General features: G+C 42.5%; 3 protein-coding genes across 4 annotated transcripts in view; 2 read left to right on the top strand and 1 right to left on the bottom strand.

The window, feature by feature from the left end:
* The first annotated feature begins 521 nt into the window (after window positions 1-521).
* Window positions 522-14798, top strand: LOC310859608 (uncharacterized protein). Of its 2 annotated transcripts, XM_083766238.1 has the most exons (4): window positions 522-819; window positions 912-1082; window positions 3467-3576; window positions 14685-14798. In XM_083766238.1, the coding sequence occupies exons 1-4, from the start codon at window positions 783-785 to the stop codon at window positions 14742-14744; spliced, it is 378 nt and encodes a 125-aa protein (XP_083622364.1). In that variant the 5' UTR covers window positions 522-782; the 3' UTR covers window positions 14745-14798. The 2 variants fall into 2 exon arrangements, with proteins under 2 accessions (XP_083622364.1, XP_083622363.1); XM_083766237.1 differs by lacking the exon at window positions 14685-14798 and having other exon boundaries at window positions 3467-5534.
* On the bottom strand, window positions 11647-14412 carry LOC310859148 (matrix metalloproteinase-14-like; the record flags this gene model as incomplete). The annotated part of the gene is made up of 4 exons (XM_083765548.1): window positions 14306-14412; window positions 13403-13719; window positions 12532-12696; window positions 11647-11786 (listed from the first exon to the last, which is right to left on the bottom strand). Exons 1-4 carry the CDS (start codon window positions 14365-14367, stop codon window positions 11647-11649), a joined length of 684 nt encoding a protein of 227 aa, XP_083621674.1. The 5' UTR covers window positions 14368-14412.
* Window positions 14799-21991: 7193 nt separating the features above from the next.
* LOC310858272 (apolipoprotein(a)-like) overlaps window positions 21992-24447 on the top strand; it is a 17641-nt gene continuing 15185 nt past the window's right edge. The window contains exons 1-3 of the mRNA XM_083764378.1: window positions 21992-22131; window positions 22471-22785; window positions 24316-24348. Of these exons, the coding sequence (XP_083620504.1) occupies window positions 22527-22785; window positions 24316-24348 (292 nt within the window). The 5' untranslated portion in view covers window positions 21992-22131; window positions 22471-22526. The remainder of the gene's footprint in view (window positions 22132-22470; window positions 22786-24315; window positions 24349-24447) is intronic.

Here is a 24447-nt window from a genome sequence, read left to right as displayed (position 1 = left end):
TCGATCAATTCTGGATTAAAAGCTTATAATATGTTTATTTATAATGTTGTTCATCATGTCATGACGTGGTGTGTGTGTGTGTGTGTGTGTGTGTGTGTGTGTGTGTGTGTGTGTGTGTGTGTGTGTGTGTGTGTGTGTGTGTGTGTGTGTGTGTGTGTGTGCGACTGACTGTCCACACACCCACATACACGTGCCCGCGGCGAGCTGCGCGTGCCCGGCTGGGCAGCTATACTTTGCCCATGTGGCATTGTGTACAGCTTGAAGGTTCTACTCAGGGGAGAGAGCTCAAGGGACTACGCAGATCTCCTTCTGTCATGGCAGCACATGCCTAATGTTAGTATCATACACACTTCCTCCGCCAGGTGGCGATAGGCATAAGGCAACAGTGTTTTAACCGTAGGTTAACTGCGCATGTGCGAAACACTTTGACCCGCCTGGATCAGACTACTCTGGCCTGGATGTAAACCCACTCCATGATGTAAACTGTTGTTGTTTTCGTGGCGAGGAAAAACACGGGTGAAAAAAAAGTTAAATAGGTAAAATGTGTCAAATGGAGTCCGTACGGCACTGCGGCAGTTGATACATGAACACACGACATCCGTCGGTAGTTGAGGAGATATCAGCAGCGTGGTTCTGATGTTTGTAGTGTGGAGCTGCTTAATGTCAGAGTTGTTAATGTTGAATTGGAGCGACTCAAAGCGGTTCAAGACTTCATGTGCAACCTCGATCTTCTAGACTAGAGAGAGGTGGAGACACTGCTGGAGAAACAAAACAAACTGGACATGCTTTTACAGCCATACATCAAACTACACAGAGCAGGTTGGTTCTTCTTCTTCTTCTTCTTCTTCTTCTTTTTAATGTCAGTGTGTCTCTCTCAAACATTTGATGGTTTTCTTTAACTTTTTGCCTAGACCTCCTCCTTGTGTGTAAAGAGGAGGAGTGGGATCCCAATCTGGTCCAGGAGGAAACGGAGCCTCTGCAGATAAAAGAGGAACAGGAAGAGCTACTTCAAGGACCAGAGGAGTCTGATGGATCAATGTTGACATTACTAGATGGCAAGGCAAGGGATGACACTCTCTCAGGTTAAAAACTTTTATTGGTACTATTCTAAAAACAAGATGTTTTTGTCTCATAGAGGCCTTTGCTATGTTTCACCAGTGTGACCCCGCTAAATAAATAAATTGGACAGGAATACTGGAGTTTGGTACAAGCATAACAATAGTTGTATTTATATAAAGGTACAAAATACTTTAATTGTTTGCATATCAAAAACATGTTAAAAGCAGTGTTTGAGACGGTATTTAAAATGGGGAGAAGTGGTTATTTCACAAAACACATCACATCTAAAATAGAAGGAAAAGGGACAACAGTCCTTTACAGGGCCGTTTGTTCAACTTGGACAAACAGAGTCAGTTATGTGCACAGAGAATAGCCTACACCCATATGCCATGACCAAACGGTTGAATAATATACACAGATTACAATATCAGGTAGGGCAGGCCACATCTATATACACAATGTAATGTCCAACAGTCACCATTTAATGTAGCATATATTATAGGAACACAATATAAAGCACAAATGTCAGTGAAATAATACTAGGCCACCCATACCACGTATAGCTCTTAAGTCTAAACACCTGAACTGTCTCTCAATGTGTCACTAGAAATAGGTGTGTGGCACACACCTATTTCTAGTGACTACCCCCACCTCCTTATAAGCCCTTCTTTGGTCCCCAACCTGTAGGCCTACATATCTTATTTTTTATTTTGACCTGATAATTTGAATTTTGTTATTTGTCATGTCATGATTATGAATTGATTACCCAGGACCTGAATGGAAACAAGACTGCAAGTTGTCATGTCATGATTATGAATTGATTACCCAGGACCTGAATGGAAACAAGACTGCAAGGACTGTTTTCAGTGATCCCTTTGGACATGTGTTTGACTGTACCCTGTACTGATTACATTTCTGCCAATAGAGTATTCAATCAATGAATCAATAGCTATTCCCCACTTTATTACACTGTACTATGGCTCTCCCTAATGGCCGTTTATGGTACGTGTACCCTGCACGCTGCAGCAGAGCTAGTGCGCATGCTCACAAAGCAAAGCAAAGTTACCATGTTTACCCAGGGTAACTGGACTAAGCTCAATAACTTGTTTAGAGCCAGGCCTTGCTCATAGAACATTTCATGGTAGGGGTTCAATGCCTTGCTCAAGGGCACTTGAGGTGGTAATTTTAACGTGCCGGTCCGGGAATACGAACTAGCGACCTTCCGATATCAAGACCGCTCCGCAAACCATTCGGCCACCGCTGCCCCAAACAACTATGTGTGTCTCCGTGTTGACAGTTCACACTTAGTTAGTACATATGGAAATATACAATTGGATCTGGGTGTCTTTCAGCAACACTAACTCAAAGGTAGGAAGCAACTTTTCAATCTACTGCAGCTGTGTGGTGAAAATAAATGTTTTGCCTGTGAGTGGAGTTGCACAGCATATGTGCAGCATGCGTCGCCCATCGACGCTGTATTCAAATACCGTAAACTCGGAAATTGACACTGTGGCTGTTACTGTCGCGGTATTACCGAAATTCGGTATACCGTGGCATGCCTACTCCCCACTCATCCAATTTGCTGTTGCGATCTGCTTGTATTAATCGACTCACCAACATTGCAGCAAGCTTAAATTACTCTTTCAATCTGCCAAGCTTTTGTTTCATAATAATCCACCGTAGACATGTTATGAGCTACTTTCTGTCAAGAAATTCTGTGCAATTGATTCTTTGTGTTGGAGTTTGGAAGCACTCGTCAAAGTCACTGGACAGTCCTGCGTACTACCTGTTTCGAATTTGCACATAATGCAGGAGGCAGCAGCGCAGCCCGTTAATATGAAACAAAAGCTTGGCAGATTGAAAGAGGATAATTCAAGCTCAGCCTAGAGCTGCAATGTTGCTGAGTTTAACGTTGTTTATTACAAGCAGATTGCAAAAGCAATTTGGTTGAGTGGGGAGTCAATGGAGGGTATTGCAACTCTAGATTCATCCCATTATTATAAAATAATCTAGAGTTGCAAATTGCGGCTACCACCACCCTAGGCTCTCTCACTCACTCGATGCCTTGCTCTCTCCCACGATGTTAATTAAGTTACACCTACAGGTATATCCTGTTAATAACCTGGGTAAAATGTGCGGCATTGGGAGGTAAAGGGGAGACACTTTATTGTGAAGGGTAGACAGGATGAGGAGAGGTGGTGTTGCTTCATAATTGTCGAGAGTGCGATATTGAACAGTCAAAACTATTCGTATCAATTTACATTATTTATCTGAATTAACTCCATCCAATGACCAAACATATACATAGGTATACATATACACAACCTTTGAAATGAGGAACAAGATATTAACTAAATATAAAGTACAACACATTCAATGGCTTTCTCTCATTTCATTCTTTGCCTAGAATTCCTCTCTGTGTCTAAAGAGGAGGTTTTCCCAGAACAACAGGAGAGGAGCCCCGATCTGGTTCAGGAGGAACCTGAACCTCTGCACGTTAAAAACGAACAGGAGGAGGTACTTCAAAGACCAATTGTATTACTGGCAGTGAAAAAAGAGGATGATGATGAAAACAGAGACACAGAGCCTCTTGCTAGCACCTCAACTGAATACATTAAAAAACAAGGACCGAAAAGCCTCTCCTCACACTGTTCTGAATCTGAGACTGAAGACGGTGATGGGTGGGAGAACAGGGATGATCAATCAGGTTTAGACACACTAAAATCACACGAGACACAACATGTGGAAGGACAACTAATGTCTTTGAGCAACAAACCATCCCAGGATCTGAAGTCAAAACAAACTCACTCAATGAGGACTTTTATAGGGAAGAAAAGGTTTAATTGCACAGAGTGTAGCTTATTGTTTAGTGTAAAGGCAAGTCTGAAAAGGCACACAATGATTCATACAGGGTTAAAGCCCTTTACTTGTGAAGTTTGTGGTAAAGGCTGTAGTCGAAAGCAAGATCTAAAAACACACATGAGGAGTCATACAGGGGAAAGGCCTTTTACTTGTACTGTTTGTTACATAGGCTTTAGTTTCATGAACAATCTTAAAAGACACATGAAGACTCATACAGGGGAAAAACCCTTTACTTGTACAGTTTGTGGCAAAGGTTTTTGTCTAAAGGCTGGTCTAAGCAAACACTTGCCGACTCATACAGACGAAAAGCCTTTTACTTGTAAAGTTTGTGGCAAAGGATGTGCTCGCATGGATACTCTAAAAACACACATGAGGACTCATACGGGAGAACCTGTTACTTGTAAAGTTTGTGGCAAAGGCTGTAATGATACAGGTCATCTAAGAGAGCACATGAGGACTCATAAAGGAGAAAAACCATTTAAATGTACAATGTGTGGAAAAGGCTGTGCTAATAGTAGTAACTTAAAAGACCACATGAAGATTCACACAGGGGAAAAGCCCTTTACTTGTACAGTTTGTGGCAAAAGATTTGCCTACAATACACACCTGAAGTCACACATGAATATTCATATGAAGGAAAAGCCTTACACTTGTACCGTTTGTTACAAAGGCTTTAGTGACATGAATAATGTTAAAAGACACATGAAGACTCATACAGGGGAAAAACCCTTTACTTGTGCAGTTTGTGGCAAAGGTTGTAGTCAAAAGGGTAGTCTAAGCAAACACTTGATGACCCATACAGGGGAAAAGCCTTTTAGTTGTACAGTTTGTGGCAAAGGTTTTAGTCAAGAGGGTCATCTAAGAAGACACTTGATGACTCATACAGGGGAAAAACCCTTTACTTGTACAGTTTGTGGCAAAGGTTTTAGCGTAAATGGTAGTCTAACAAAACACTTGACGACCCATACAGGGGAAAAACCCTTTACTTGTACAGTTTGTGGCAAAGGTTTTAGTCTAAAGGCTGGTCTAAGCAAACACTTGCCGACTCATACAGACGAAAAGCCTTTTACTTGTAAAGTTTGTGGCAAAGGATGTGCTCGCATAGATACTCTGAAAATACACATGAGGATTCATACAGGAGAAAAACCCTTCTGTTGTACAGTGTGTGGCAGAGGCTTTAGCCAAATGGGTAATCTGAAAAGTCACATGATGATTCATACAGGAGAAAACCCATCCATCAAGAGCATACTTATAGGCACATTTGAGTAATTGGTTCATAAATGTGACTTTTTTGACAGATTTAAAGGGGAAAGAATATTTTATGTTAATTCTCATTTTTTGTATAGAAATACTGTTTTTTATTATGCGATGTGCTGATGAGCAGATTGTTTTATATTATACTGCTTAGACTGATGTTTTTGGTTTATCTATGATCCTAGATTGCTATTTCTATGCATTTTATATTTTACCTATATTTCAATTGCTCTGGATTAAGAACATCTGCTAAATGCCTAAATTTGTTTTGAAACATTTATAACTGTCACATTATCATAGCACAAATTGGAGTTAGATTCAAAAGCTTTTTTTGTGTTTGTTTGTAGAGTTGTTTTTGTAAAGAGATGTCCCTTTGTACCTAAATAAAGGTTTCACTATTGGTACTTTATTTGTGCTAAATGGTAAATGGTGCATTTATATAGCGCCTTTATCCAAGGCGCTTTACATAGATTGTGCATTACATTCACCCATTCATACACACATTCATACACCGATTGCGGCGGAAGCCATGCAAGGTACCAACCAGCACATCGGGAGCAATTTGGGGTTCAGTGTCTTGCCCAAGGACACTTCGACACATAGACAGGAGGAGCCGGGATTCGAACCGCCGACCCATGGATCATTGGACGACCTGCTCTACCTCTTGAGCCACAGTCGCCCCATGCCCCGTGCTATATATTTAAAGAAAGGTTATCAAGGTTATCAAAATGTGGTGATAACATCATTCTGGAACCACTAAGAGCCTTTTTTAATTTATATTTCTTATATATCAGTGAATCAACACACACACATGCACACGCACACATACTCAAAAGACACGTTCAAAGATAGGGGACTGCCCTTAAGTGAAGTCAGACCTCCCGTTAGTCCGACATGTGCTGTGGTTTACAAGTAGTTCCGGCCAATTGGTGGAACTTGAGGGCCACTCATTACAAATAAATTCATCCACATAACGTAATTTGTATTGTTGACCTATTTCTACCATTTAGTGCAACTTTCGTTCAACTATGACCCCTCTGTCACATGGAACTATTTTTTTGTGCTGCTGCTGGTGTGGTGATAGTGGCACAAACAATAGTTCCATGTGACAAAGTTGAAAGAATGTTGCTCTATGTCGTAGAAATAGGTTAACAATACAAATTACGCTAGTTTTGTGGATTCATATATTTGTAATGAGTGGCCCCCAGACCTCCACCAAGTGACCAGAACTATATATTCAGCAAACCAGACCAGAACTCCCACCCCGGTTTGCAGGCAATTAATTAATTAATACCTTTGCAACCACTATATGGCAAGTATTTCCTACAGCATTAAGTCCAAGCCTTGATTTGTGCACACCACAGGTGTATCAAGGTTTTCTTAAGAATATATAATGCTTATTTACAATAACAATGGGCCATATTGTCATATTGGACAATATTAGGACTCAAACTAGAAATAGTGGTTCTCAATTTTTATTTTATTTGCATGGACCCCTGTGTTCAAATCACCAAGTGGACCATTATGGGTCAATTTGATTCAATTTGAACTCTGCAGAGTTACAGACCAGTTATGGTAATTCAGGGCTTGGTCTTACTGTTTCTGGTTATATTATTGTCTATTCATTTGTATGTTCATTCTAAAAATGTTGATTCCACAAGCCGGTGTGGCGATAATAACCCCTGCTTGCCTGACATTTACTCTTATATTGCACTTTGCAAGCTAGTAGTTCTATAAGTCACTCTGGAGAGTGCCTGCTAATTGAGCTAAACTGCATACTGTTCACAAAGGAATGACATTGATTTGAAAATTGTACTTTTTGACAAAACATCGTTCAAAACATCATTAGGACTCTCCGACATCGGGATCAGACCCAGAAATCTGCCATCGGTCGGGCTCTCTGCGTCTGGCAACATGATTCCCGCTAGTGGCTGTTCATTTCTATGGAAGATAATATAAACATAATTACGATGTCATCAACTTCAATTGACAACTATTAACACTTGCATTGTGTTAGAAACCTGCTGACACTTTTGATGTTAGCAGACAAATTGACCTGTGATTTTTTTTTCTCCTCCATCTACATGTTGTTATGCATTCATATGCATGTAAACACTATTTAAAATATTATTTTGCCATACCACAGATATTAGAGGCATTCAAAACATGTGTACATGTGTCAAACGGGCCATCATTGTTATTCACATTCTATTGGGCAGCAGAGGGCGCTGTTTGTTTTTGATGATGGGTTCTCAGATTGGTACAGAAGTGGCATTATGACGCTACATACTTATGCTATGGTATAACTGCAGATAAACACTGTGGTTGATGTTGGTTGATGTTGGATGTAACGTTTACTGCCAAAGACTCTCCCGACTTTGGTCTCCACTGCCAAAGACGACTTTAACAACTTTATTTAATTTTTGTATTGATTCAGTGCGATCGCTGTCCAGACCACCATCTGGTTGCTAGGCGATCGCTAAATGGCAAATGGTCCGTCGGTGAAAAAGTTCCCCTCTGTCTTTTTTTAAATCAAAACAGTGATGCTCATAACTAAAGTGTCGCTGGTCGTGGTTACACTATTCATGTATAATAATAATAATAATAATAATAATAACAACAATATTAATAATTTTTACAATATTCATGCCTCAGGTGTTTTCAAAATAATAGAGTTGGCAGCAGAAGAACAGGGGGCAAAATACATTTGGTAGTAAATGTTAAGAACTGTTTGGATGTATCCAGAGTTGACTTATATTATTATTATTATCATCATTATTATTATTGTATTTATCTATTTTGATTGTGCAACCTACGATTCAAGAGTTTTATGTTTTGTAAAAAATACATTGCGGTTTGGACATCACTTAGTTATCTGGGTAGGCGTTCTGTAATGGTTTTTTATGCCTCTGGGGGGCATACATATAAAAACTTAGATGCCTCATTGGTCGCTGCAGTTCATTGGAGCGACCTGTATTGCACTGAATCACTGCCACTCAAGTGATTACTGGCCAATCACAGCGTGTCCTTTCAATTCAATCCAAAGGAGCTTTATTTGCATGAGAAAACAAACGTTTACGTTGCCTCTGATTGGCTTACCGAACGTCCCCCTTGGCAAGCTTCCACGTGCATCACAGAAGCTTGCCTCCTTTCTATGTCTGTCTGGAGGCACCAACTCTTTTTTTGTGCAAATCAGGAACTCTGTTTGGCTCCTCCTCTTTCCACTTCCATTATGTACCCATTTGGGCGGGAACCCCTTTTGGTGTTAACATTATGTTATGCTTTAGCTATTGAAAAATAGCAGATCTACAAGCTCATACGGTGGCGCACTACGAGCTTGTAGGTCTGCTATTTTTGAAAAATCGAAGAACGACTGACTGACTGATAGCTTTTTCAGAAAACTGTCATTTTCAAACAGACATTTTTAGAATCTGATCTCAGGTCAAAATGGGTTAAGGCTGACCCAGAATGAGTGGTTCATTATAGCACATCACAAACCTCATGCATCACATGTGGGGACCTGGCAGAGCTCCCAGCGTGTCTCTGAATCAGTGGTATAGCACCATGGACTCTTCTCACCGTCTGGATTACGGCAGTAGTTGTTATCCAGGCCTCTAACAAAAACAAACATGTATTGATCAACGTTTGTCTATTGTCTCCCCACACAGCACGAAATGTATTGAAATTCTATATCTAACGATAACTAAATATTCTTTAGTGTTGGGTCTGAGAGGCTAATTCTCATAAAATGTCGAATAAATAATGGTCCATGACATGAAAAAGGTTGAAAATCACTGCTGATAGAAGGCATTTGGCCGGGATTTCTTACTTGCATGGGTAGTTGTTGGGCGTGTTGGTGTGTTTGTGAGGTGTCTGGGCGAACCAGCTCTGGCAGGTTTTACCAGAGGTCGTACTTGCAACTGTCCCCCGATAGTTACTGCCGTCACCAGTGTAGCAAGGCAGCGCTGAGATGATGGACAGGACAGGAAGAAGTAGATGGATGGAGAGAGTAAACACAAGGACCACTGAGAAAAAGAAGGTCCCTGGTCCATGCACATTGCCCAAGTCAAAGTGTCCCCACTTGTAACCAAGGAACCCTAACATGCTCCCTGGGTGCTGTATTAAAACTCCTTCAGCGCCACCTGGTGGTCACCAGTTTAGGCTCTGAGTGCCAATTCTCCCATTATAAAGAAAGACGTCCTCCAAAAAAAAAAAAAAAAAAAATATATATATATATAATTTAAAAAAAGAAAAAAAAAAATATATATATTTTTTTTAATTACGTCTTGTCGGCCGTGGCACCCATTGCAAAGACGTCCATAAAATGGGATTACGGTCCTGGCACTTAAACAGTTTAAGAGGTTGCTATCAAAGTCCCTAAAGCCAGAACAGGTTATATGAATTGCACAGTGCTGTATGGAGCAATGGTTGCATGGAACACACTGCCAGATCAGATTGCTAAAGAAAAAAACTAAATATAGTTTCAAAAGACAATTGAAGACCCATCTATAAACCTAGATTGTAAAGTACAAGCTGCAGACAGACGGATATGATAACACAGTATAACACACCTTTATTGTGCATTTAAACATATGCAGGAACGCGGGTGCACACACACACACACACGTGCACGCACAATAATATGGTCTTTGTGGACCCCAGGAAGACTATAGCTGTTGTTATGCTCAAACTAATGATCCAAATCCTAATAAACTCTATAAATGTATTCTTAAATTGTGTATTATATCTGTTGATTTGTGTAAGGGGACCCACAGTGGGAATAATCAAATAAAAAGTAATCAATAAAATCATTGACATGAACTTAAGTGGTCAAAGCTACCTGGACCGGGAGCAACTTCACATGTGGAGACCGGGCAGTTCTCCCAGCGTGTCTGTGAGTCAGTGGTGTAGCACCATGGACTCTTCTCACCCTCTGGATTACGGCAGAAGTTGTTGTCCAGGTCCCTGACAAAAATTATATATATATATATATACAGTATAGGTAGGTACAGACAGACAGATAAAAAGATAGATATAGATATTTGGGCATTCTTACTTGAGTGGGTGCTTTTCGGGGGTGTTGACATGGTTGTGAGGTGACTGGGCTGACCAAACCTGACAGGTTTTCCCAGATATCGTCCAGGCAACCTCCCCCCGGTAGTTTCTGCCGTCGCCAGTGTAGCAGGTCACCTCTGGGACGATGGTAGGTGGACAGGACAGGGATAAGTAGATGGATGGGGAGAGTAAACACAAGGACCTCAGAGGAATAGAAGGTCCCTGGTCCATGCCCAAGTCAAAGTGTCTCCACTTATCCCCAAGAAACCCTAACTGCTCCCTGGGTGCTGTACATTAATAGCATTGATCCATGGGACAAACTACCTCTGTGTACAAGCCCAGCTCATTTAACCAGAAACATGTCATGAGGTAGAGCAACCATCATGATTTCTAGCATGTCATGAGGTATTTAAGTGATCAAAGTTACCTGACCCAGGAGCTTCATCACATTTGGGGACCTCGCAGTACTCCCAGCGTTTCTGTGAGTCAGTGGTGTAGCACCATGGCATCCTCTCATTGTCTGGATTACGGCAGTAGTTGCTGTCCAGTGCTCTGACAAAAATGTGCAGGTACAGTAGGTGCGTAGTGGTTAGACCGACCGACAAACAGATGACTAGATAGATGAATACTGTAGTGTGTATATATATATTAGACTGGTTGTTCTTACTTGAGTGGGTGGTTTCCGGGAGTACGAGTGTGTTTGTGAGGTGTCTGGGCGGACCAGCTCTGGCAGGTTTTCCCAGACATCGTCCTGGCAACCTCCCCCCGATAGTTTCTGCCACTGCAAGCGTAGCAGGTCAGCTCTGGGACGATGGGAGGTGGACAGGACAGGAAAAAAGTAGATGGATGGGGAGAGTCAACACAAAGCCCAGTTTTGGGGGTAGAGACAGAAGGGCCTGCTGGTCCATTGTTGTTTTGAGATATGTAACTTATGTAGGCCTATGTAACTTTGAGATATGTACATATCTTTTCTCACAAATCCGCTGAATGCTAAGATGTAATCATCTGGGCAATAAAATACTTTTTGAGTTAAGACCATTTGAACTGACCTCCTCACTCTAAGGTCATGTTACGTTTCTGCCCGAAAGGAGAATACAATGATGTACCACGCACTGATACCACAGGAAAAATACAAATAAAGCAATCAATAAATCATTGTCATGAACTTTAATAAGTGGTCAAAGCTACCAAGACCGGGAGCATCATCACATCTGGGGACTGGGCAGTACTCCCAACGTGAATCTGAGTCAGTGGTGTAGCACCATGGCATCCTCTCACCGTCTGGATTACGGCAGTAGTTGTTGTTCAGGCCGCTGACAAAAAATAAATAAGTAGGGACAGTATAGTACGCAGACAGACATATGGCTAGGTAGTCAGATGGATATACTATATAGATAGATATTTGGCTGGGTGTTCTTACTTGCGCGGGTAGTTTTGGGATGTACGGGTGTGTTTGTGAGGTGTCTGGGCCGACCAGCTCTGACAGGTTTTGCCAGAGAAGGTCATTGCAACCGTCCCCCGAAAGTCTCTGCCGTCGCCAGTGTAGCAAGGCAGCTCTGGGATGAGGGTAGGTGGACAGGACAGGGACAGGACAGGACGGGACAGGACGGATGGAAGAGAGAGATAGTGTAAACACAGGGACCAGTGTTTTTGGTAGAGGCCCTCTAGGAAACAAATTATCCCCGTTACCCAGCACTGTTTCAAAGTGTCCCTGAACAAGCATAGTTTGAATGGTAAAATGTCATTAGCTAGAGTTCAGCCAGATTAAATCATCAAAATGTTTATGCATAATTATTCGTAAAGTCTCTACACCCATATCTTTACTCTATAAAAATATTCTTCAATATGTTCACACAAATCACAAATAAAACAAATGGATAATCCACTCTTTATTCATTTGAACATACATTCCTCTCAAATGATATTTCTACTGAGCATATATTCTTTATATTTGCTTTCAGCAAGCCTGCATAGTTTCTGCAGGTTTTCTAGTTTATTACAATTGTCCATCATACCAATCTGTCTGTTTTATTTTATTTTCCCTTTTCTATTGTTTTATCTTAACCCATTTTGGGCGGGAACCCCTTTTGATGTTAGCATCATGCTATGCTTTAGCTATTGAAAAATAGCAGATCTACAAGATCATAGAGCTCTACGAGCTTGTAGGTCTGCTATTTTTGAAAAATCGAAGAACGACTGACATAGAAACATGGCTTTTTCAGAAAACTGTCAGGATGTAGAAGACATTTTTTTTAATCTGATCTAGTAACCATGGGCAGACAGACTTCATTACAAACCCACCGTAGATGTGTTGAATCCCCCGAATGTCATCTCTTGACAGCTGGAAGTTTGCAGTGTCTTTCCACTGGTAGGAGGGAAACATGATGGATTCCAAGCTGCTGGAGTGATCCAGACCCAGGCTGTGGCCCAGTTCATGGACCGCTACCAGGAACAGATGAATGGAACCTGGATGGGTGGATGGGTGGATGGATGGATGGATGGATGGATGGGTGGATGGGTGGATGAATGGAGAAAGAAGAAGCGGACGTGGGACAAAAGAACAGGGAGTGGAGAGATTTGAGGGATGGACAGAAAGATACGTTACGTTAATGTTCTGCACCCGAAGAATACAGCAGTCCGGTTGTCTTCACATTTTCTTCGATAATGGGATTTTGGTAGTTTCCACAGTGCTAAAAATGCTCAGATCGACTTAAGGGGGTACATTTTAGAGCCACTAGGAGGCACTGTTTGGTGTGTGTGAGGATCATGTGCCGACAATGTGCAGAGACTTTGAATTTTAATGGAGGTAAGCTGAGGAGAGGAGCTAATTATAATGTATTATTATGATGTAATAATACATTATGATACATTATGATGTCTGACTGGGCTGTGGCCAATCAGTTCACCTTAAAATGAAGCCATGTTTGGGTCGGGAGGCAGTTTGAAATAAATTACCAGTATATGAATTAATGAATTATATCCACCCAGCGTCTGTAAAGCAATTTTAACTCTGTTCGGAAACGCGCTATACAAATAATAATAATAATAATTCATAATCAGTGTCATTTAGCACAGTTGTGCTCACTGATATCATGCTATACTCTCAATTCATGTCTTGTTAATTATTTATGCCGAGTCATCTCTACAAAACTGCCTGTCCAGATGTCACCACCTTGCAGGTCCTGGTTGATGATGGTCCATGACTCTGCTGCGTCGAAGTGTGCGTCACCTGCTATTGGACCCACCGCGTCATTGGGGTAGAAGGCGTGAGCCAGGACCCCTCCTGGCCCATCGAACGCATATCGGTCACCGTGGGAACCCGACTCAAAGAAGATCATCATGTCAGCCTCATTTCGGAATCCATTTTTGATGTCCTTGTGCGGGATTTCCTCAAAGGTCAACGGGGTGGCCTTCTCCCAGACATTGAAGGCCCTCCGGATGGTTTCGTACGTTTCACTTTCTCCAATCTTTGGTATGTAGTTCTGGATACTAGAGACAGGGGAAGAGGGAAAGAGAGAGAAACTAAGAATAAAAAGTTGTCCAACTGGAGTGTTATATCCCTAGACCCCACAGTAACCTCACAGAAACACATCAAAACTTAAACCAACATGCATGTTTGGTTTGGTCAAGATGAACTGTTGAAAATGTTGTGGTGGGCACATAACAAGTAGAAAGTGCATGCTCATCCATTATTCCCCAGATCTTGCTTATTGCAAATACATCGGTCTAGATGTTCAGGAATATACATTCTTTACAAATACGGCACTCAATCATCAATTTATCATCAATCATCATATAATTCCTTGTTGTGAATTCTACATACTGTAGACAATCTGCAGAATGGCATTAACAGAAGTTATCTTATAATTTAAAACTTAGGCATTTAGCAGACACTCAGAGCGAACAACACATGTTGAAATAGTCATCAAGATTTATCTAAATTACATAATTTTAGCCTTTGCATACTCCTGCGAGCTACGAATCTGAGTGAGTTTTCAGACTACGGCGGACGATTGGGAGTGAGTCTGCAGATCTGATTGCAATGGGAAGTTCATTCCATAGAATAGCTTCTTACCTGTAAGTGAGGTGATTGTTGTCCCACTTGTGTCCGGACGGTGCGTAGCGTTTCCGCCTCATGTTTGATTTAGACCCGTCATCATTATCAGGAACGCCACAGCGAGGTTGCTTCATGGCTCTGAGGGAATTGGAGGATTGGGGAAAGGAGAGGACACAGAGATATTAAAGAAAATTAATACTGCAGTGGGTCGGCACAACTGTTTAGAGTTTAGTGATGTGCCCCAGTGTAATCCCCTAAAGTCATCATTTCTTTATGTGGTTTGGTACATACATGGGAATGTTTCCAGTAAATATCAGTGAAATTATATGAATATAAATTAGTCAAATGACCATCTGCATCTTTCTCTAACAAAGGTTTCAATTATTATTGACAATAGGAGGAGCTAACGCACGTGATGGTTTGCTGGTCCATCTCTCCAGTGACCTCCAGGTTGTAGAACCTCTGCATCTCACTGATGGCATCGGACAGCATCTCAGCCGTAAACAAGGTAGAAAACTCTGCACTGGCCTTGGGCAGGTAGCCATACTGACTCAGCCATTTCTGGAGACACAAATTATAGTGTGTCTTACTGTAGCTCTATTTTGTTCAATTTGAGTTGCAGTTAAAATTATAATCATAATCACACACACACGCACGCGCGCGCACGCGCGTGCACACACACACACACACACACACACACACACACACATCCTTTTTCACACTGCAATGTGAGTCGATGAGGACACTTATTTATACATTTCTAATTATACTAGTAGCCTCCATCATGACAAGTGTAATATAAATACTAGTGCAATGTGTCAAATATATTCCCTTCACATGAGCAAATATGTCCACCGATCAGAGATTGATGCTCATTTCCTCATATGAATGCAATATATGGTTTATTTAATCAGTCTCATTATCGTTGTCCATTTCACAATACATTGTCCCCTTTTTATCCATAATAAATCCACAAAAACCTGTTCAGAAATGACAAAGAGAAGATCTATTTCAAATCCTTAGTTATTTATTGACTATTATCAAGTGAACACAGCCGTGTTCAAATATAGTAAGAGAAATCTATGAAAATCTAAGAAGTAAATCGTTACCAAGAAATGTCTTCACCAATGTGTTTCTAAAGGTGTCTAATAACGTACTAAAAGTTTGAAATTCAACTCCCGGGAGAAATGGAGTTATTAGCATAATATGTGACCATACCCTTAACATCCTATATAAGGCAAAGGCCTTCCGTAACATAGATATGGTATCTATGTCCTGCTGACTTTTGCATTAACATGTTTTTTTGTGCAAGGGACCAGCGGTCAGCAAACTTGTGGTGCAATGAGTAAATGAAGCCGATCAATAGGCCTCATCTACTACACAAGGTATACCTACACAACCCGGACCCCCAAATAAAGGGACTATGGAAGGAACACAGTTTGATATTGTTTGAGGCGGTGTGATCAATTTTGTTTGTTTTTTTACCGTAGAGTTGACTTCCTGTGAGGCACACGTCCCGAATGTGCAGAGCCACAGCACTGCAAGGAAGAACCGTCTGCAGATCAAACTGTCCCTCGAGGTGCTCATTTTCCAATGCAGTTACAGAGTAAGGACATGTAGTTTCTTGCAGTTACAGACTTGCCTTCAAGTCCTTGATGCAACAAGGACATGTAGTTTCTGTTAGTTATTACCTCTATTAAATACACACAGAGGTGGGAGGAGGAGAGGGGGGTGTAATGGTGAAGTAAACATGACATGTCCTCATTTTGTTTCATGTCCAAACAGCAGTGAGGTCGTTGACCACTTGAGCAAAGCCTAGACACTTGCTCTATCTCTCTCTCACACACACACACACACACACACACACACACACACACACACACACACACACACACACACACACACACACACACACACACACACACACACACGCGCAAGTCCTGAAAGGCTGTTTAGCCACTTAACTGCATGGGAGTCCCCCAGGTGTCTGTACTATTTTTCCTCCTCTAAACCAAATCTCCTTGCCGAAAATAGCCAATCTACAAGCTCACAACCAGTTGCAAGCTTGTAGATCTGTTACTTTCAAACAAATGTTGGGAAGCAATGGGATAATATCTTGAGACTGTACCCTCATCTGCATACTGCTGTGTTGCATGTTGTTTGACACCATCAATATAGTTTATACTCCATGGATAGCGTTGAGGGTTTTCAAAACAATGCAATTTACTTTTTTCTTCTTTTCTTTTTTCTTTTTTTACGTTTGATCATAGGGAAGTCTGGCTTCCCGCACAGACCTCAAAATTACCTGATAGCTGTTCAAACCAAATCGTCATCTTTAATGTAAAATGTAGACTTTTGAATTTTGACCATATAGTGCTTAACTCCTTAAAGAGTAAAGAAAAATGTAGCCCGTGCGTGCATGTGTGCGTGCATGCACGTGCATGCGTGTGTGAGCACATGTCTCTCTCTCTCTCTCTCTCTCTCTCTCTCTCTCTCTGGGCATGGGGTTGGAGGGAACGTGTCAGACTGTGATAGTTGGTGAAGGAATATGATAGCTCGGCAGATACAGGATCAGGCAGCAGGTAGTTAGTGAAGGTATATGAGAGCTCCGGCAGACACAGGATCAGGCAGCAGGTAGTTGGTGAAGGTATAGCTCGGCAGACACAGGATCAGGCAGCAGGTAGTTGGTGAAGGTATATGAGAGCTCCGGCAGACACAGGATCAGGCAGCAGACCGTTGGTGAAAGTATATGAGAGCTCCGGCAGACACAGGATCAGGCAGCAGGTAGTTGGTGAAGGTATATGAGGGCTCCGGCAGACACAGGATAAGGCAGCAGGATGAATACGGTACTGTGGCTGCTGAGTGTGGCCTCTCTGCTTCTTTCTTCCCTAACCATGGCGATGGATGGTAAGTAGATCTAATGCACCACAGTCTGGCATAGCCTGGCAAGCAATACCATTTTGGGGTTTCCGATCCGGTCTGGAATGGAAATGACTTTACGTCATCAGCCGGCAGAACACACGTCCAGAACCTCCGGTGACGTAGTGAACCCCCAAAATTATTCCCCGTTTGAAATGTGTTGAGTTATTCTAACTCATAGCGCGACTAGCGTGACTAAACTCGCATTCTGTGGGGATGAAAAACAATGCAACACCACCTGGAACACACCACTGGAACATGATTGTTTTTTTGTTTCTTCGTTTGTTTTTTGAGGGGCCTCCAATACATGGCTTTTGAATATTACGTTTTATATGGCAGCCCAGTCTATGGGATTCTTTATTTTTGTTTACAGCACTTATGAGTTATGACACAAATTGTTGTACTGTAGCAGCCAAGTATATGGACCCCCCTGTGACTTACAAAAGCAAAAAAGGCGGTGATGTTTTTTCTTCTCTAAAACGGATCACACGGCAGTTTTAGAACGAATACCATGCAGGCTTTCCTCCGCGGAGGGAAGCCTGGTGACGCAAGGTTACCTCTGTTGATGATGATCTTAGTTTCTCTGACATGTTGCCAGCTATAATTGATCTGCACACATTCAGCTATAGGGACAGGGGCTGCAATCTGTCGGGGGTCCTGACCCACAGGTTGAGAACGACTGCTGTAGAGTACTGTCACCTCCCACCCTTGTTACGCTCATGTAGTTTAATCAATTATCTGACCTTTGACACTTTGTCTCTTGTTTCTAAGGCTCATATGGAATAACAAGACTTCCATGCTATGGGCGTAATTCCACTACAGAATGGTCGGACATGGGAATCAAACCCTATCTGACCATGTTCTTCAGTCCAAGTCGACCTGGAAGCCAGAGGATACAAGTGTCTGAAAATGGAGTGGTGAGTAAAAGATCAGATTTTTTTCAGATTAATTTTAATAAAAACGATTGCGGGAGAATTCAGGGGCCAGCCCTCCTAAAGATCAGCTTTTTCAGATTAAGTTCTGATTGGCAAAGATTGTCTTTCAAACCTTTGCGGGAGAATTCAGGGGCCCAGCCCACCTATGTTGTTGTTGCATCATGTGCACAACATACATTATGACAGATCCTAATATAATAAATAATAATTATTATTATTAGACTGATCCACAGGGGCCTTGCTCAGGGGCACATTGAGCAATGGGCTGGGAATCAAACCTGGGACCTTCTTCTTCCCAGGTTGGTTCTCTACCCTTTCAAGCTTTGGCCTTTCTAAGAGCTGGACTTGAATTAGAACGGATTACAAGGACAGAATAACAATTTACTATGTATGCATGTATTTGTCTTTTTAAATGTATTACAATTTACAATTTAGGCATTTAGCAGACGCTCTTAATCCAGAGCGACTTACATTAAGCAAGAACAAAAAAGCATGGGAATACATCACATCAAAACATTTATCAAGAAACATGCGTAAGCTAAGAAAGTAACAGTGGAATATCTATATAATGAAGCTATACATATAAACTATACATCTATCCTCCTATGCTATACATATGTACTATGACGTGCTATGACTACATACAATGCAATTATAGTGCTGTCTACATAACATGCTATAAGTCTGTATCAAATGCTATCTAAGTCTACAGAAATGCTATCTAAGGGGGTGGGGTAAGTGCTATGGGCCATGATGGAGTCTGAAAAGGTGGGTTTTCAGACTACGGCGGAAGATTGGGAGTGATGCTGCAGTTCTGACTGCAATGGGAAGTGCATTCCACAGTTTTGGAGCCAGAAGGGAGAAGAGTTTGGGACGTGTGGAGCGTTGTCCCGGCGTTTTTAGTGAGGGTACTTCCAGCTTCCCTGCGTTGGCTGATCTGAGTGCGCGGGAGGGTTTGTAGGGTTCGATCATACTTGCAAGATATGGGGGAGCCATACCTTTGGTTGCTTTGAATGCCAGCATCAGAGTTTTGTATTCTGTGCGGGCAGCGACCGGGAGCCAGTGGAGGGAGCGGAGCAGGGGGGAGACATGTGAGAATTTTGGCTGGTTGAAGACCAAGCGAGCTGCGGCATTTTGGATCAGCTGGAGAGGCTTAAGTGCACATGCTGGTAGGCCAGTAAGGAGGGAGTTACAATAGTCGAGTTTTGACAAGACTGTTGTCTGGATTAGGAGCTGGGCTGATTCCTGGGTGAGGAACGGTCTAATTCGTCGTATGTTATAGAGTGTGAACCTACAGGATCGAGTGACAGCTGTGATGTGAGTTTTGAACGAGAGCTGACTGTCCAGGACAACACCAAGATTCCTGGCTGTTGGGACAGACGTTACCAGGGCGTTGTCTACGGAAATAGTTAGCTCCCGCATAGGGGAGGACTTAGCTGGGAAGAAGAGAAGCTCAGTCTTGTCTGGGTTCAGTTTGAGGTGGTTGGAGGACATCCACTGTGAGATGTCAGCCAGGCATGCGGTGATGCACTCTTCCACCTGAGTGGCAGAGGGGGGGAAGGATAGAAACTGTTGTGTGTCATCGGCGTAGCAGTGATAGGATATATTGTGAGCAGAGATGATAGAGCCAAGGGATTTAGTGTACAGTGAGAAAAGGAGGGGACCAAGTACAGATCCCTGTGGGACCCCAGTTTGGAGGGTTCGGGGGGATGATAACAGACCTTTCCAGGAAACCTGGTAGGTCCGGTCGGTGAGGTAGGAGGATACCACTTTAGTGCCGTTCCACCGATGCCTAGATCCGCTAGGGTGTCTAGGAGCAGCTGGTGGTTCACTGTGTCAAATGCTGCCGATAGGTCTAGGAGGATCAGTACTGCAGAGTGGGAAGCAGCTTGGGCAGCATGTAGTGCTTCTGTGACTGCCAGCAGGGCAGTTTCTGTGGAGTGGGCCTTCTTAAATCCGGACTGGTTGGGATCCAGCAGGTTGTTCTGTGAGAGATGGAGAGATAGCTGGTTGGAGACAACACGTTCAATGTATGTATTAACTGACATGTTTGTGTTGTCCTCCCTGCAGGTGTTGGACCCACACCACGCATTCTATGATCATACTTTCGTCGTACGCGACGTGACGGAGCAAGACGACGGAAAGTATTCTGTCCTGTTAGACGGCGTCATGACGGCTGTCCTGACACTGAAGGTCAGAGGTGAGCCTGCTAGACGCTTCAATCCAGGGGTATTAAAGTTGACTGAAAACTAACAGAATAACAAAAATCACACCTGTCACCTGTGTGACGTGAGGGGCGCTCTTATCATCATACATCATCATACATCATCCCATTTCTGCCAATCACAATTTGCGTCCACACTTTTGTCTTCAATGTTCGTGTTTACACAAACACTCAAAAATGGTCATTGTCAATGGCATTCAATGTTTGTGTTGGGACAAACGCTCAAAACGGCATGGGCATTCATTATCAATGGCATTCAATGTTTGTGTTAGGAACTTAGGACAATGTTTGTTTTTAGACCCTAAATCTGGACATAGGAGGGGCTAAAAACTAGAATAATACAAACTAGAAAAGTGTGGTTGCCACAGTCGCTTACATAGGCCCCTCCCCTTGAGTAATTGGTCTTTTGAGTTTTTACCCTTTGCTACAACCTCTGTCCAATTGAGGCAACCACACTAATAAATAAAAACACATTTGTGTGAAGTGAGGGGCACAAGATGTATTTATTTTGTATTTATTATCGTTATTTACTGCCTTAAACCAAAATTAAAGTAGGCTACATAGACATGGCTGATTTACGTAAGTGCTCTAAACAAACATTATAAACCCATAATACTTTCCTGCCATATGACGTAATCTTCAAAATCTTCAAATAATAGTATAAAAAAAAGTACAAAAATGTGTTGAAATACTTTTTGGAAAAATAGCCGATGCACACCTCAAAGGTAGGTGACAGGTGGTGCATAGGACAAAAAGTGCATACTTTGTTTCATGGCCATACAGCAGTGAGCTGAGGTCGCTGAGCACTTGAGCACTTGCTCACACTCATCCATCCATCCACCCACACACACACATGCACACTATCTAGCAAAAGGCTGTGAACCCTACTAACCCTACATAATTTGTTACTGGGAGTTCCCCAGGTGTCTGTACTGTGCTGCCCCCCTACGTTTTTAATAATCTTCCGAATAGCCAATCTACAAGCTCACAACAAGTCCCCCCCCCCCCCCCCCGTAAAGGTTATGTTTCTTTTATGCTATATGTTTCTTGTTTTTCTGCTTCAACGTAATTGCCATGTTTCACTTTGGTCAACTATGGTTGTGTGAAATGTGTTATATAAATAAAGACTGATTTGATTTATCAATATACTCCATGAATAGTCTGTTGAGGTTTTCCAACATTAACGTTTCGGTCGTTAGACCTTCATCTTGTCTGTCCTGATTGTCTGTCCTATGTTGAAATAAAAGGCCTTTTTATTATTATTATTATTATTATCATCATTATTATTATTTTGCAAGTTCCTGACAGCCCAAGCATCTTTGTTGTCATTATCAGAGATCAATCCCCTTCTAAACCTAAATAAAAATGGAAACTGAAATTGTTACAACTGTGTGTGTGTGTGTGTGTGTGTGTGTGTGTGTGTGTGTGTGTGCACGCGGGTGTGGGTGTGTAGATTGTGCAACTCAAGTGACCGTACTGTATGGAAACACCTACAACTTCTCACTGAGCACACCTTCTCGCCATGCGCACACCCTGGAATTCACCCCTCAATTCTACTCCGATAAGCCGCCGGTGCTACTGTGGAATCGCACCAGCGACCCGCAAGCCGGCGGGGGACGCAGGGGAAGGCTGGTGGACGGCAAGTGGATGATAGAGCGCGTCACGCAAGAGCACGATGGCTACTACACCATAAGGGACAAGAACCGGGAACGTGCTCACAGAACAAAGATGATAGTCGCAGGTTAGGATTCCATTAGCAAATAAAGGTCCTGTTTTGTGACGAATTTACTTAATGTCAAGGACTCCCAAATTAATGTGTTTGGATAACTGTAAATATTTGGTCACACACACACACACACACACACACACACACACACACACACACACACACACACACACACACACACACACGCATGATTTGTGTTGTACAATTGTTTCAACAATATTCAAAATTGTTTTTAAGATGCAAATGAATCGTAGGCTACAAAATAATTGCTCCTGGCTTGTAAGGAACTTAATCCTTTGATATTCTGTTTCATCTTGACTTTATTTCACAGTGAAATTAGTTATATTAATGTATAATCTCTATACCGTCTCGTACACAGCGCCACGCCTATATTTTCACAAATTTAATGGCGAGGATTTCAACCTCACCCTTGAAATGGACCCTGCGGTGTTGGACATGAGCTACACCCATTTCAGCCATCATACGCCCCGAGGCCCAGAGGTGCCACTGATGGAGAGAGGCAGGATGGTGTCTGGATGGGAGCGGGCGTTTGCGGGCAGGATCTCGAGGATCACGGCGCCCGGCCTGCTGCAGCTCAGGATCAACGACGTCCAGCTGTCTGACGCCGGTCTCTTTAAGATCAGAGACCAGCAGGGCCACCTGGCTCTGGAGGTGGAGCTGGACATAGTACCAGGTGAGTGATGCTGCTACACACTGGCTTTAGCTCTGGAGGTGGAGCTGGACATAGTACCAGGTGAGTGATGCTGCTACACACTGGCTTTAGCTCTGGAGGTGGAGCTGGACATAGTACCAGGTGAGTGGCTCTGGAGGTGGAGCTGGACATAGTACCAGGTGAGTGGCTCTGGAGGTGGAGCTGGACATAGTACCAGGTGAGTGGCTCTGGAGGTGGAGCTGGACATAGTACCAGGTGAGTGGCTCTGGAGGTGGAGCTGGACATAGTACCAGGTGAGTGGCTCTGGAGGTGGAGCTGGACATAGTACCAGGTGAGTGGCTCTGGAGGTGGAGCTGGACATAGTACCAGGTGAGTGGCTCTGGAGGTGGAGCTGGACATAGTACCAGGTGAGTGATGCTGCTACACACTGGCTTTAGCTCTGGTCCACTTCCGCGTTACGCCTTTACAGTCAGTTAGTATCCTAACCTAATATATAAAAAATCATAAGCATATCTAACTAGCTGCTTAGCAGAAATTGATATAAAAAATAATTGTAAAGATATTTTAAAATATATTTTCGTGAACGGAAATGCCAGCTTCCTTACTCAGATTTTGGGAGGTGTAGTTCCAGACTGTTTATAGCATTCAGAGATTGTGGAATAGTTGCCTGGCTACACAAGATAGGTTCTCCTTAATGCTGTTACATCAGCCGTTGGCTGCACAACCCCGGTATTGCAGACTCTCGTCTCTAACAAACGTGAAAAATATCCTTTCGATATTCATCAAAACAACGACTGTTTTAAGATATTGTATAAAAAAATATATATCCTGTGTGCAGTGAGGGCCGCTCTTATCATCATATGTCATCATACATCATCTCATTCTCAACCAATGGCACATCTCCCACCCAAACACGCCGGCCAATCACAATTTGCATCCTCACAAGTGAGGATGCAAAAGACAAAAGTGTGTAAACACAAACATTGATGTTTGTGTTTACACACTTTTGTCTTTAATGTTTTAGTTTACACAAACACTCAAAGCTGGGCATAGGTGCCCCTTCAAAAAAATTCTCAAAAAGGTTTGAGAACTGCTGCACTATGCCGCCCCAAAGCGGTGGTATGCTTCAGGCAATCACATATGTTTACTGTAGTAACTACAGGCATCTATAAACTCTAAAATGGGGACTGATTTTTGAGTCACTGTTGATATACTACCTCTTGATTTGTTTGTTTTTGCAGAGATTACACAGAACCCTGATGGAGTTGACCTTTATACCGTCTCCTAATGCAATCCCCAACCACCCCCCCCACCCATCTCTCTCTCTCTATCTCTCTCGATCCAGCGTGCAATCCATCAGAGAGTTCAAATGTCTGAATAGTATAGAAATCATTGCACAATTGCTCATTCCCTGTGAATGTGAGCAGCAAACAGAAGAAACAAAGGACATTCTCTACTGTAGTTCAACAGTTAAGCAACCAATGTACTGGTAGGGTCCTCTGTTAAAAACGTGAAATGTGAAACCCATGTATTTTTCTTTCTTCTCCTCAGCTCTGCAGGTTCAACCGACACACCATACAACAGGTAAACAAATGTGCAACTTAAAATGATAGGTATTGCCTCAAATGTTTGAGTCTGAACTCAGGTTGCTGGAAGGAACCAACCAATGACTGGTACTGAAAA

This window comes from Protomyctophum parallelum, assembly GCF_964188405.1.
Source record: "Protomyctophum parallelum genome assembly, chromosome: 5".
In the NCBI taxonomy this organism is placed as follows: Eukaryota; Metazoa; Chordata; class Actinopteri; order Myctophiformes; family Myctophidae; genus Protomyctophum; species Protomyctophum parallelum.
Note: the sequence above shows the minus strand (reverse complement) of the source record. Positions and strands in the feature narration are given on the sequence as shown.

Coding starts and splice junctions, on each gene's coding strand:
- LOC310859608 (XM_083766237.1), top strand. CDS start 783: ATGCTTTTACAGCCATACATCAAACTACACAGAGCAG. Junction 820..911: donor CATCAAACTACACAGAGCAG/GTTGGTTCTTCT, acceptor CTTTTTGCCTAG/ACCTCCTCCTTGTGTGTAAA. Junction 1,083..3,466: donor AAGGGATGACACTCTCTCAG/GTTAAAAACTTT, acceptor TTCTTTGCCTAG/AATTCCTCTCTGTGTCTAAA.